Source organism: Mustela erminea, chromosome 10 (genome assembly GCF_009829155.1).
Source record: "Mustela erminea isolate mMusErm1 chromosome 10, mMusErm1.Pri, whole genome shotgun sequence".
Classification (NCBI taxonomy): Eukaryota; Metazoa; Chordata; class Mammalia; order Carnivora; family Mustelidae; genus Mustela; species Mustela erminea.
The window spans coordinates 66,411,950-66,426,844 of record NC_045623.1 but is presented as its reverse complement, the minus strand read 5'-3'; the positions used below and the strand labels follow the sequence as shown (position 1 = coordinate 66,426,844).

Genomic DNA, 14,895 nt, shown 5'->3' with positions numbered 1-14,895 from the left:
CAACAAATGAATAAACAAACAAAAAATAGAATCAGAACCTATAAACACAGGAGTATAAACTGAGAGCTGCCAAAGGGAAGGGGAGTGGGGACTGGGCAAAAAGGGTGAAGGGAAGAGGGAGATACAAGCTTCCATTATGGGAGGAATAAGTCATGGAAATAAAAGACTGAGCAGAAGGAGTATAGTCAATGGGATTGTCTAGTGTTCTATGGTGACAGATGGTTGCCGCACTTGTGAGCATAGCATAGTGGAAAAACTTACCAAATCGCTATGTTATACACCTGAAGCTGATGTAACACTGTGGGTCAACTACACTCAAATAAAAAACTTGATTATAATTTTTTTTTTTTAATGCCAGTAACTGTTGAAGAAATCAGGTCTGCGGTCCTACGGAGTGTCTCACATTCTGGATGTATCTTTTTCCTCATACTATAATTTAACTCATTCCTCTGTCTCTTATTTTCTGCAAACCAGAGGTTAGCTTCGAAAGACTGGTTGGATTCTGGTTCCTCGTTTTCTTTGGGAGGAAGGTTAAGACTATTTATAGGTAGGGCTGTGAAGTGCCACCTCTGTCTGAGAGTCCCACTCTCAGGGGTGCAAAGATTGATTAGTGGTTCCAGTGCTGACAGCTCATCCCTCCATTATAAATTTCTCCATCAACCTTTCATTGAATGAGTTCATCCACTGATGCTTGTCACCTGAATGAATTACTTCATCACGGGCTACGAAATGTTTAAAAATTCTGTCAATCTTTTCACACTTATTAGCTGAATAAAGAACATTCCCTCAATAAGTAGGGCTATTTGGTTGTTCTGAAATATAATATGTACCAGGAAGACAAGATAAATGCTTAATTCATTTTCTTTTCTTGCAATTTTTGAATGAAGGAGTTGATACTTTTAATTGTTCCATTTTAAGTATCTATTGATCATGCTTCCATTGTTTGACTTATTGCATTGGCTAGTCCAGCGATTCTCCCTTTCTGATTATCTGGTTATCTCAGCCTTTGAGAAATGGGTCTTCATTTGCACAAGAGCTTTTACAGCTTTAGGTATGTGAATGACTTTCTACGTGCCGTACATCAGCTCTTCTGTTCCTGTCCTTTTCAGAAGACACCAGAGCCACCTTTCCCTTGGTTTCTCCTTCCTTGTTCTAGGTCACACCGTGAATAAGATGCGTCAGCACTCAGATCCAGAAGTGGCTTGTCTTGCCGGAGAAATTTACACTGAGTGGAAAACTTTCATGGAAAAACATTTAGACAGACCTTCTATTGAAGTGCGGAGTGACCCCAAAACGGAGACATTCAGGAAAAATGCCCAGAAGTTACTCTCAGAAGCCTTGGAATTAGAGGTAATGTCCTGGTCGGAACATGATTCTCTTAGTTAAATGAGCCTCACATTTTCATAAATCTTTCGTGGTCTTAGTGGTATAGCTTTATTCTAACTAATTTTTTCTTTAAGGATTCTGGATTTGTAAGCGTTCTGGGAGATAGTATGCTAGAAAGATAGTACGCTAGAAAGATTGCTCCAGGCTTTGGAGCAAGACCTGGATTAAAACTCTGGCTCTAGTACGTACTGGTTGTGTCATTTTAGGCAAACCCCTGAACATTTCCGAGACTTTTTTTTTAATCTGTAAAATGAGTGTTCTAATTCCTACTACCTATAATTATTGGAAAGATTAAATGAAACATTTATATAACGGAATAGTAGAATGTATGGTGATTAGAAGTTATTTAATGGATATTGGTTCCTACCTATTTAAAATTCTTCCCCTTCCCAGCAAAACAAAAATTCTGGTGTGGACTGTGCTGTGGAATTTTGTTGGCAAAATAAATGGTGTCTATTGGAAAGACTCTACTCCCCCATTTTTTGTCAATGCTCATACTTTTAGTTCCAAGGCATATAATCAGTTGGCCGACATAATCTCTGTTGTCTTCACAGTTCACGGTTCAGACATTAGTGGTTTGAGATACAGGTGCTAGAAGGATTTCTGCTCATTAACAGTGATACTAATCATCATAAACAAATTTTACAGGTCAGTTAATATTCCAGAAAAATCAGACATAACATCCATATTTTTTCTGCTTCTTCAGGTATCGCTATTAAAGTGTCCTTGAAGAATAATTTAACATTATTAACAAAAGAAACAGTTTCAAATGTCTAGGTCTAAATGCTAGAACTGTCACTGCATTCTCTGAAAAAATATTTTTAACCTTTCTGTCTGAATCTATAAAAGAAAGGTAAATGGACGCGTGGTATGTTATTTACTTTTTAAAATTGGAGTTTTGGGTCTTATGCTAGAAAATGAGAAAATATAGAAAGGGAAAGCAAGGGGCACCTGGGTGGCTCAGTGGGTTAAAGCCTCTGCTTTCAGCTCAGGTCATGATCCCAGGGTCCTGGGATGGAGCCCCACATCGGGTTCTCCACTTGGCAGGGAGCCTGCTTCCCCCTCTCTCTCCACCTGCCTCTCTGCCTACTTGTGATCTCTGTCTGTCAAATAAATACATAAAATCTTTAAAAAAAAAGAAAAGAAAGAAAGAAAGGAAAAGCAAAATCACCATTGAACCTACCGCCAGACATAATCTTGTTAACATTTTGGTACATTTGCTGTTTGTTAAATTATTATAGCTCTTTAAATGAATATTGGGCAAGTTAATGATTATACCATATTAGTAAGCGCTACTCATATGCCAAATGTTCCATAAGATGCTTTTATTGATTATTTAAATAACTGCAGAAAATTGACAATTTTTTACATTTGTGTTTGATTTTACATCTCAATCAATATCAGGGTCATTTTGTATATCCTTTTCTATATATATTTATTTTTTGTATTTATAATTTTAATGTCTATTTGATATTTACAGTGAATTAATATTGCTGTAAGTTTGCCTAACTTTTCCTATAGGAAGCTTTAATATGACTATTAAACCCTTGGAAGAAAGAAAAAAATGTAAAGATTGTAAGCCTTATTTTGCAGAGTGTCAATTAGCCAACAAGATTTGCTATTTAATATTTTACATAACGTTTATTTTTAAAATAAGCCAAAATTATTGCAGAAACATAGATTGTGGGTATATAATATGTAGTTAATGTGGTGGTAAATACCAGCTCCCTGTGGTATCTTTTTAAGTAAATGATAATAACGAAGCTATGCTTGTAAGGATTAATGAGCAGCTTGCCTGCTATATTAAACTCCATAATAATTATCCTTTTAGTTTATCCATTAATTATCCTTTAAATGGCACATCAAGTGGTAAGCACTCAAGTGTTACAAAGCAAAGTTAAAAAAGTGATACATTCGTTAGTGCTTTCCAATGTAATTGGAAAAAATATCAGATTAAGCATAGTTGAATGGTTTTGTTCCCAAAGAATAATTTTTTTAAATTAAAAAATGTGTATCTTACCATCTTCCTCGACAAAAAAAAAAAAAAATCTGTTTTCCTTGCATAAACAGCATTTGATAGTACTTTTATCGGTTTGATATGTCAGGGAATAGAAATATAAACACTTTCATATAACGTAAACTCCTAGCACCTATCATCATCTGAAACATTTCCATGTTAGGGTAAATCAGTGAACCATCTCATCTGGTATCTGGTCTTTGACAGTAACCAATGTTGAGTGCATTCAAGTCAGACATCAGATCTCTAGAAATGTACTTTATCAGGCAGGAGTAAACCACTGGGTAAGTTACCGGCCCAATGACTTAAAAGCCTTTACAATTTAATCCTAGCATGTGTATTTTTGCAAAATCACGCATTATATTTTTGTGGGAAAAAAATGTTTCCATGGTGTTTGTTTTGGTCATATCCTTTAGTAGTAAAAGCCACAGATGTAGAATATACACATACAGCCAAAAGGTGCGTCTCTTTATTACTCTGTACAGGTCTTGCTTTCCAGATGTATGGATTGTTTCCTTGTTCTTGGAATAATGGGCTAGATGAATAAAAACTCCACTTTTGAGACCCATGCCCCAGTCCCCTTTACTTTCTCTCCCTTCCGGATCTTCTTTGTTCTTCCCTGTCTTTTAGATCTTTCCTCATATGAACGTCCCCTGTGGTGTCATTCTCTTACTTCCCCTTCCTCATTATCCACTCTCCTTCCTACCTCACGGCCTGTGATCATTTTCCTATTATGTCATTAAAAAAAATGAACCTGATTCTCAAAGTGAGCCTGTATCATTAAGAGTTATGAAACACTGGCTGGTTGGCCCAGTTGGTTGTCAGATGGTGCTAATGAGATCCAGGTCAGGGGTACGTCCCCATATGGGACTGTTAGTTTTCTCTTTGTTTAATGGCCTCAGACTGCACCTCTGGCTTTGACCAGCTCTCTCATAAATGTATTCAAGTGGTCAAAGAGGAGTGCGGGTAGATGTGTACAAATCCAATCATACTATTGGAAAACTCATACAAAGTTTGCTTCCAGTGGATATTCAATTCAACAGATGTTTAGTACTACTACTGCTGGTGCCGGGAAGAATGTAAACATAAATGAGTCGCATTCCCCGGGCTTAAGAAAGCTTACTGTCTCCTGGCTGAGAGTCTGTCAATGACTAACTAAATATAAGGCAGGATGAAAATATGTCTGAAATAGTGGTACTAGCAAATGGTACAGACACACAAAGGACAGAACAGTGAGATCTGATGAGCGAATCTGGGAAGGTTTCATGGAAGAGATGACAGTTGAATTGGCCTTTGTTAATGGGTAGGATTTTCCAAGCCAGATAATACATATTAAAGTAGAAACAATATATTTCATACCTTATCTGTTGGGTCTAGAATATCACCAAAAGAACAGGAAAGCAGGAAGGTATACGCGTGGAAGAAGGATACTCGTTTACTCGCTTAACTCGCTTAACAAATAACTTCCGGAGCACTTGCTGTGTGCCCATACCAGTGCTAGGGATAGAGCAGGAATTCAGAAATGAACCAACATGGTAATAGCCCTCGAGGGGCTCACAGTCTTCTGAGGGAGATCAGCAAATAAATAGTCAACTGGACAATGTGGGAAGCTCTGCATTTGAGGTAAACACGTGAAGACGACCTCACCTTGCTTTTAAAGAGCTTACCGAGGTGGCAGACATCACTAATCGATTATGGCACCATTTCCCACTGGGTTCAGAATCCTTGAGGAAAGACAGCGCTGGGTGGTCATGTCTTAGATCTTGCCCAGCTGAGGCCAGTTCGTCTGTGATGGGACAACTGAATAACACACAGTTAACTTACAGGTACAAATAGATAAGCTAGGCACATCCGGTGCTCTGTCTCTGAGAAGTGCGAACTAGGAAACAGCAAGGACAACAACGGTGGGAGCGTTGAAGCAGAAGGGATGTTGGGGGAGTTGTGAGGGAGTAGAAGCTGGCTAGAGATGTGTAGCACAGGGGGAGAGAATAAGGCGCTTAAAATTGGCAGTGAGTAGGGGTGCCTGGGTGGCTCAGTGGGTTAAAGCCTCTGCCTTCGGCTCGGGTTGTGATCTCAGGGTCCTGGGATCGAGCCCCGCATTGGGCTCTCTGCTCAGCGGGGAGCCTGCCTCCCCTTCTCTCTCTGCCTGCCTCTCTGCCTACTTGTGATCTCTGTCAAATAAATAAATAAAATCTTAAAAAAAAAAAATGGCAATGAGTAAGGCAAAAGGAGGGGGCAAGAAAATGTGAGAAAGAGACCAGGCAGATCTCGAGACCCACAAGAGAAAGGATGTGATTCCTGACTAAATCCTTAGGTTTCTTGTTCCTATTCCCCTTTGTTCAGATGTATCCCATTCCTGCTCGCATTCCCACTCATATGGATGTATCTCACAGCAAAACCTCTCTTTCTCAAGATCTCAGTGAGACTCTGGTCCTTTCACCCAAAACTTGACTCAAGAATTCTCAATAACTTGGGTCGGCTTGAAATATTCCAAGGCAGTTACAAGATAGACGCTCTTCACTTTGTGCAATGATCTTGTACGGGTGGGTGTGTGATAACTTATCTTCCCTTATGATTTACATTTTAATACCACTGATGTTTTTCCTCATTGTGATTGGCCTTCATTTCATAAGAGGTATGCATGAGAATTGTTAGGTGCTTGCTTGCTTTTCCCTTCACAGCGCTGGTACAGAACCGACCCTCCTCCCCCTCCACTATCTGTATCCAGGGCCTCCTCTCTCCACTGTGAGTTCTGGAGGGCAGGGGTCAGGTCTTTCTGCTCAGTATCTCCAATATCCAGATCTGGCCAGACTCAGAGTAGTGATTCTGTTTGGTGAATGAAGCATGGATGATATCCAGTTATGTGAGTTCCAAGGCTTTCTCAAAGTTCTTTTTTATATAGACTGTAGTGTAATGGAATGGCTATGATGTATTTTTGCAAATGCACACAAACCCTTCTTCCCCTACAACCACTGTCCTCAAAAAGAAAAAAGAAAAGAAGAAAAAAAGGAAAATGAAGACTTCCTCTTGCCTGTCACATTAAGTGAGTCTGAACAGTGACTGATCATCCTCCCCCCCATGAGGGGCTTCTCTGGCAGTGTTGCTGGGCGGTGGGCCGACAGCCACTCTTCCTGCCTCCTCCTAAAGTAGTCTGGTACCAGGGCTGCCTCAGGCAAGGGGCGACTTTGGTGCCTACCCAGGAATCCATGAAAAGCCCAAGGAATCTGGGTTCTGGAGAACCATGGTGCCAAGCGCTCTCACTCCATCACAAGCCTCGGAGATAGTCATCAGGATCACAGACTTCCCTGAACATCTTTGATCTTTTGTCTGCTACATATAGGCACATGTCTGGGCCTAGATAGTCCTTCGCCCTGTCTCTGTCTTTCTCTTTCAGTGCTGTTCTACATTCTGCCCAGTCCTTTCTTCCAAGTTCCTTTTTTCTATTTGTTTTGGTCTGTTGGTCTCTCTCTTACGTGAGGACATTTTATCAAATATCTGGGGTTCCTTTTTTATTTTTGGTACAATTTTTTCTTAAACTTTTCTTTTAAACAGAAGTATAGGACATACGTAGGAAAGTGCCCAGAAGACATACGCAGAGCTCAGTGAATTTCTCATGAGGCAAACGCCCTTTACCTGGCCAGAGTTCTCGGATCAAACATCATTCCCTCCCGAAGCCAGGTGCTGCCTTCGTGGGGTGGGGCCCTGTGTCATAGCTCTGCAGCCCAGCACTTATCTCCTGTCCCCTTTCCTAGTACTCGGTATACTCAGAATCCTGTTCTCTACCTTTCTCCAACGGGGCTGTGCTCTCCATGGAGTCAAGGACTGTCGTCCTTGTTCACTGCTTTTTCCTCAGCCCATGCACAGTGCCTGGCACATAATAAGTGCTGACTAAGTATTTGAATGAGTGGTGTGGTAAGGAGGGAAGGGAAAAAAGCAAGAAAGAGAAATTTGTTTCCTCTTTTCAAGGAACCAAAAAAATAGATTATTATATTATGAAAATGTCTAAGGGAAGCTTAGGACATTGTGACCACCCAAGGAAGACTTTCCAGTCCTTTAGGCTCGGATTTACTTTTCTAGCTTTTTGGTGTTTAGCTCAGCTTTGACATGCAAATAGGCATGTTTCCTGGGAAAAGTGGACCTTGCTTAGGGAGCCTATACGTGGGCAGAGGCCCAGCAGTATGTCAGAACACTTTGCTTGCTCAGGCTGGGCTGTGGTCAGGACTGGCAAGACGAGTAGTGGGAGAGATGGGCCTGGAAAGGAGGGTAGTGAGGGGAACGCCTAACCAGCACCTCAGTCTGGCCTGGATCCTGACGGCGGACAGAGACCCAGACCTGTGCTGCTCCAATGAGGTCTGTGACTTGAGGAGGGCTTGGGCCGGAGCTGGACCACCCGGAACTGCTGCAGGTCCCATTCCCCAGGCCTGTTCTGCTCAGCTGGCCCCGCAGAGCTCTCTTCAGACTCAGCTGGTCCCTCCGAATGTTAAGGGGCCAGTTAGTACGGTGAAAGAAGAGGAATGCGAACTTTGGGGTCGGGGCACCAGGTCAGAGTCCTGGCTCTGCCTCTTAGTTGTAAGACCTTGAACCTTTCTTCACCCTTGAACCTATTTCCTCATCGAGAAAATGAGGTAACAGGAGCTGTGAGCATTAAATGTGAAAAGTGATTTATAAGCTGCTCTACACACATATCAAGACCCAGACCCTGTGTTTCTGAAATGCTGTAAGGGGTTAAAAGGCACTTTAAAAACAAACCAAAAAAAGTATAAACTGTTAGACTGATTTATTATCCTTGGTCTTGGTTTCCTGGTTGGTAAAGTACAGGGCCCAGTACCCGTTGCTTAGTGCTGGCCAGTTTCCTGTTATAATGGCAAATATTACCACCCGGCAGGGGTTGTGACTGAGGTCCCTGTCACTAAGCACATGGCCTTGTTCCTTAATTGCTAGGGTGGAATTAATTTGCTCTTCCTGTTTCTCTTGTGACAGGAAGTAGATGTCCTTGAATCTCAGTTGATTAATGGAGGCCCCTGAGCAGAGTGCTCCAGCCTCTCTCGCTTTTAATCCATATGCAACGCAAGGCCCTAATTTGATAATTTTGCTGTTTTTTAGATGGATCACCTACTGGTTGAAAATATCGAGCAGGAAGCGTTTCATCTCTGCTCCCGCCTCATTAACGGGCCATACCGGCGGACCGTGAGAGCCCTGGTCTTCACATTAAAGCACCGAGCTGAAATCCGGGCTCAGGTGAAGAACGGCTCGCTGCCAGTCGGCACGTTTGTACAGAACCACAAAAAATGACCCGAGGATGGTTCCAGCGCTGGGCTGGGCAGAAAGCAAAATGGGCCCCTCTCGCTGCCATTCAAAGACGTTTTGCAGTTTGGGTGGCGGCTGCTGCCGGTGGCGCTGAATTTTCCCCTGGTGCCATTCCTCCAGCCGGGCTGCCGAGAGCCCCACGGGCCAGGCAGCAGGAGAGGTTTCATTAGCTCTAGTGCGCTTGTGCCGCCTCGCGGGACGTAGCCGGCTGTCACTGGGGAGCTCAGTAGGGTCGCCGTCACCCAGCCCCATGAGAGGGGGATGGATTTCACTGCGAGTGTGCCAAGGACACCTCTAAACTCCCCCATGTCAGGCAGACGAAGTGACTACTTGATTTCGCCACCCTGCGGGTAACTGAAACTCAATTACCACGGCGGCTCGCTCAGTCCCGTCCCCCTGAGTTTAGACAGCTCCCGTGCCTCTCAGAACTCCCCTGTCTGTTCTCTTTGCTCTACCCCAGGGGTGAGCCTGCTGGAGCCAGCCAACTACCCCTTCTCTCCAGAACTCACTTATCTGAACATTGCAGCTCTCCCTGGAAGACCTTCTGCATTGGTCTCCGGAGCCCCCATGCTGAGGCTTCTAATGAGGAGCTGGCCTGAAGCCTCCCCACACCTTGGGGTTTATTTGAATACACTGCCTCTTGGTTTAGGGCTTCGCAGAAGATACATAATGAAATTTCTCTTGAAACGAATATCATAGTAAGAAAAAAAAATACATCTATATCCTAAAATGAAATGCCGCTGTATAGGGCTGCTTGAACAGTTAAGTAAATGGCATTTGTAATAATAAACTGGGGCTTTTTTTTTTTCCCCCTAAAACAAAAGGTGTGTCCTGTTCATTGAAAAGTGTTCGGGGGATGAGAAAGGGGACAGCTGGTGAAAATAAAGAACGATGGGATAAGAGTTTGAGGGTGATAATAAGACCCAAGGAAGGCTTTTTAGGTTAGGGGAGACTAGTGTATGTCTATAATCTGAAAAGAAGGGGCCAGTGGAATGGGGGAGATTAAAATTAAAAAAAAAAAAATAGAGGAGCTAAGTTAAAAAGCAAGGACAAAAGGAAGGGGCCTAATGTCATCTGCCTTCTATAGTACTAGATACTTTTCCTAAGATAATTTATTAGCATTGACGTTGATCTTTACGTCGTGGTTTAATAATCCTGTTTAACCCTCTCATCTGTTGTATTTCCGTTTTTTAGACTTCTTCATTTGTTTAGCACCTACTCACTGACCACCCATTCCTCGGGGCACTGGGGATCCCTAGCAGTAGCTACAAATGGGACCTCGAGGCTCACCAAGCAGAGTATCTTGTTCGTTTCCCCACTGCTCAAAACTCTTAGAGCTGGAATAATAACTGAGCACTTAACCATGTGCTCAGCACTGTGGGAGACATTTAGAAAATTAATAATACTAGTACCTAATTAAAGGTGAGGAAAGTGAGGCTCAGAAGGTTTAGTAACCTACTCAGGGTCACACAGATGGTGAGTGGCAGATTTACAACTCAAAACTCAAGTCTATTTGACATGTATGGTCCTCCTGGTCGATTTCCCCCATTCATGTTCTTAGGCACTGTGTGCACGCCGGGGACACTCCAGGTTGTATCTTCAGCCCATACCCGTCTCCTCAGCTTCAGACACTATCTCCCAGATGTCTCGTGGGCATCTCAAATGTGACCTGTCTTCTTCACTTGACAATACTGGCACTTCAGGTAGACACCTGGGGGTCAGCCTAGGCTCCTCATTGCTGCCCTCAACCCAGTCAGGTCTTTATGGTTTCACTTCTCACCTAGATCTAGACTCTCTTGTCTCTTCTCCATCTCTAGTACGACTTCAGGGCTTTATCCTCTCTTGTCCAGATGGACCACATGGCCTCCTAACTGGTCCTTCTGCCTCCAGTCTTAATGTCTTCCAACTGACTTCTCTGTGCTAGAGATAAAGTGACTTATCGAAACGGGAAAGCCCATCGTGTCACCCCCCACTCTGAGCATTTTCTCATGTTGTTCTCTTTCTCTGGAATGCTACTGTCTACCTAATCCTCTCCCCTGTCCCCACTGTAATACCCTGTATGCTGATCTGTACATACCCACATATTCTATGGTTATGCTCTTGATCCTGTCTGCACTCGATTGTAACTTCCTTCAGAAATCCTGCCAGAATTCGGAATTCCTGTTTCTAGTCTGGGTATCTTCAGTCCTTAGATGAGTGCTTGTCCCATAGTAGTACCCAGTACATAATTGTGGAATTAATGGATGTGCAGGTGTCTGTGCTCTTTCTGCCTCCACCCTCGTTCCCTTTATTTTTATTTTTATTTTTTTTTATTAAACTTTTTTTTTTTTAGGATTTTATTTATTTATCAGAGAGAGAGAGGGGGAGAGAGCGAGCACAGTCAGACAGAATGGCAGGCAGAGGCAGAGGGAGAAGCAGGCTCCCTGCTGAGCAAGGAGCCCGATGTGGGACTCGATCCCAGGACGCTGGGATCATGACCTGAGCCGAAGGAAGCTGCTTAACCAACTGAGCCACCCAGGCGTCCCACCTCGTTCCCTTTATTGTCTAGAATCCACACATTAGCTGAAATGAACCTTCAAAAATGTAAAACAGATTCTAGCTTTTCAAAACCTTCTAGTGCCTTCTCTCAGAGCAAAATCCCAAGCCCTTGCCATGTCTTGCAAGGCTCAACTTGATCTGGCTCCTGGCTGCCTCTTTGACCTCATTTCTTAAAATTCTCTCCCTTTCTCACCCCTGTGTGGTCCCACTGGCTCCCTTACTGTTCCAGATACACACACCAGACACATTCCTGCTTTGTGGACTTTGCACTTACCTTTTCCCCTGATCACAGTGCTCTTTCCGTGGATATCTGCATGTTCCTATCTTCGCTCAATTCAGGTCTCTGTTTGCCTTATCAGAGAGGCCTTCACTGACTGCCCTACATAAAACATCCCTCTCTCCCAATCATTGTTTAATACCCTAACCTGTTTTATTTTCTTCAGACTATCCCCCATTTGAAACAGTTATTTCTTCATTACCCATCACCTACACCTCCTTTAAGAATTTAAGCTTGAGAGCAGAGTCTTTGTTTTGTTCCTGCTGTACGTCCAACACCTAAAACAGAGCCCTGGCACAAACTAGGTCTTCATAACCATTTACTGAATAGCTGAATGAGTAGTTGTAGGCATACAGAGAAGGCATTTGATCCAGTCAGGGAATGCTTCCTGGAGGAGGTGTTACCTGTGTGAAGTCTGAAAGGACAGAAATAGGTAATTAGGTGGTTGAGGTGTATGGGAAACCTCGGAACTGTGGTACCTGGGAGGTGATTGGGATGGCTAGAGTGGAAGACACCTGCAGGAAAGTACCTGGAGATGAGGCTGGAGAGAAAGGCAAGGACCAGGACAAATTTGAAAGGTCTTGAGCACAAAGTGAAGGAGTCTGGACTGATAGCAGGCAGGAATTGTGTAGTTTCTTATTGGGCTGTGTGGAAGAGAAGCTGGAGCAGGGAGAGGGACAGGAAGGAGGAAGCTTCATTTATAAGCATCCAAAGAGTTCTGCTAACTTAGGAACCCAGAGTAAGTTGAAAACAAATTGCTGTCTGGCTGAAAGGCTTCAGTGGTGATAGTTAGAAAGTGGAGTGATTGCAGAGATGTGCTTTGGAGATTTGGAAAGCAGGCTGTGTTATTTGTGGCTGTTTTCTCCTTGATGCATGTGCAGAATTTCCATGAACGTTAATGGAGCTATTCTGAGTGCTTGGCAAAGGGAAGGAGGCTCGCAGACATTCACGTAAGCTTGCCCGGCCACTAAGAAGCGCCTCTTAGCTCCACCCTGTCCACAGTGAAAGGGTCAGATCCTGATCCTGAACTGGGATCAGAGAGGTTCCTGAGACCTCTGAGTTACCTGTAAGTCTAGGCATCAATATGTCTTCCTGGTGTGTTCAGTTGCTAGAGGAAATTGGGAAAATAAGTGCCATTAAAGTCCACTCCAATAGCTTTTTGGTCCTTTCCTTGTGGTTAAATTGGAGGTTCTGGGCCCCTGGGTAGGGACTGGGTCTTTTCATTCATTCAATCAGCAAACATGTGTCGCCTGTCGGCTGCGTTTCTGGGACTGGACTGGGGAAACTAATGTAGGGTATATAATTTCTACCTTTGGGGAGCTCTTAGTCTGGTGGGGAGACAGACACATAGGTAAATAATTATAAGATAGGAGATATTTACTGTAGATTTTTATTTAAAATGTTGAGAGAGTGGGAAAAGGAACAATTAACACTGCTCTAAGGGAAGGAAAGTCTACACAGAGAGTTAATGTTTGAACTAACTCTTAAAAGGCAGGGGTTCTTCGCAGGGGGAGCAGTGTGTGTGCAAAAGCACAGGTAGAAAGGGCATGGCTTGTTTCAGTAGAGGCAAGTAATATGTGGTGGGAGTGTAAAGTTCTTAGGAATGGTGGAGAGAAATGGGGAAAAAAAAATGTAGCCAGGGCCTCAGAGGTCTTGTTCAGGAGTTGGATGTTGGCCTTCAGATAACGGGAGGCATGAGAAGTTTTTGAGGAGGTGAGGAACCTAATAAGGTGTGTGTTTTACAAAGATAAAAAAGTTCCTATGTAAGCCTATTTAAGAAAAATTTTTAAAAATTTAAGGCCAAAAACTTAAAGGCAAAGGAAAGACACACTTGAGATTCAGTCGATGAAAGATCTTTTTTTTTTTTAAACAAATGAAGTTTAGAGTTGACCAAACAGATATCATTAGAGAGTCCCAGGTTTGAAAAATGGCAGGAAGCTCAGATAATGCATTTACTTTGTTCAGTAGTGAAGGAACAGGCAGCTGGCCTTTTTTCATTTATAGAATATCAGGTTCTTAAACTTGTGCTTGTCAACCTTGGTTTTCTTTTGCTGCAGCCTCAGGCCCCAGAGCCTCATTTTGAGATTTGTAATGTGTTTTGGGTGCGTTTATCACAGCCAGATGGGGAGGGGGCTCAGCTTGTTACTGCCCATTATTGCTATCAAAGGGAGTCCATCCAGAAAACAAGGCTTTGGGAGCTCTGATTAGGTCGGTGACACTGCCTTGGTTTCAAAAGAGAGATGGTTTGATTGGATGACATTGTGTTTTCTTTTAAATCAACCAAAATGATAAAATTGCTGTCAGGGACAGCCTTACCCATAAGCTAAGGAGCTTAGTTTCAAGATCAAGAAACCCAGGATGTCCAATCGAATGCTGCTTGTTGATCCTGTTCAAATTGTTCATTCAGTGCATATTTGTTGAGCTCTTACCAGCCAGGTCCAAGGGTCACGGGGATAAAGGAGACATTGTCTCTGGCCCCAAGAAGCTCACAGTCTAATGAGAGAAGCAGACAAATGATTATGAATTATGGGAATGCAAAGAAAAGGAAATAAGCCGATAAACATATTAGAAGATGCTCAACCTTACTAATAAGCGGGGAAGGGCAAGGATTAATGCCATCCTTGAAGACCTAAAGGATGCGAGGACGGTGATCTCATTATCTCTGTTCCACTCACCCGTCTGGTCCCTGCACAAATGAGGGGGATCCTGGAAGATAACCGTGAACTACAGTGAAATCAATCATCGGTAGTTCTGTTTGCAGCCTCTGTGCCGCACGTGGCATCTTTCCTAGAGCACGTTAACCCATCCTCAGGTACAGGCTGTGTGGCTATTAGCCTGGGGAGCATTTTTCATGTCCTTCCCTAACAGAAAGAGTTCATATTCGCTTGCAACAGCCTTCCCCAGGGCTGTTAACCTCCCTGTCCCCTCTCAACCCAGTCTGAGAAGACCTATCCTGCCTAGACATCTTGCAGAACATCAAACTGGGCCAGATGGGCAATGAACGACACGTATACTGGAAGCCTTCATGAGACACAGCCATTGCAGAGATCAGAAGAAGACACTACGAAGAGTCAGAGGCCTCACGGCTAAGGATTCTGGTAGAGACAGATCATCTGACCACAGCTCATCACGTTGACCATACAGCGAAAGGTGTTCATCATAAGCTGGATTCGATCAGATCCACCATATCCGAAGGTCACACAAGGCCAAGAGCAATTCATCATGATAGACATGGTACAATTGGGATGGGGCACAGCAGGGCCAAAGGGCAAAAGACAGCTGCATGAGCAGGTGGCCCAGCCATTTAGGTCAGCCTCCATCTTTGCACTAGCGCCTCTCCCTGAGGTCCCCTACGGCTGCCTGAGGAGCT

General features: G+C 43.5%; 1 protein-coding gene across 1 annotated transcript in view; it reads left to right on the top strand.

The window, feature by feature from the left end:
- Window positions 1–9,523, top strand: part of TCEANC2 (transcription elongation factor A N-terminal and central domain containing 2) — a 36,457-nt gene extending 26,934 nt beyond the window's left edge. The window contains exons 4-5 of the mRNA XM_032303660.1: window positions 1,157–1,350; window positions 8,507–9,523. Of these exons, the coding sequence (XP_032159551.1) occupies window positions 1,157–1,350; window positions 8,507–8,695 (383 nt within the window). The 3' untranslated portion in view covers window positions 8,696–9,523. The remainder of the gene's footprint in view (window positions 1–1,156; window positions 1,351–8,506) is intronic.
- Window positions 9,524–14,895: the final 5,372 nt, after the last annotated feature.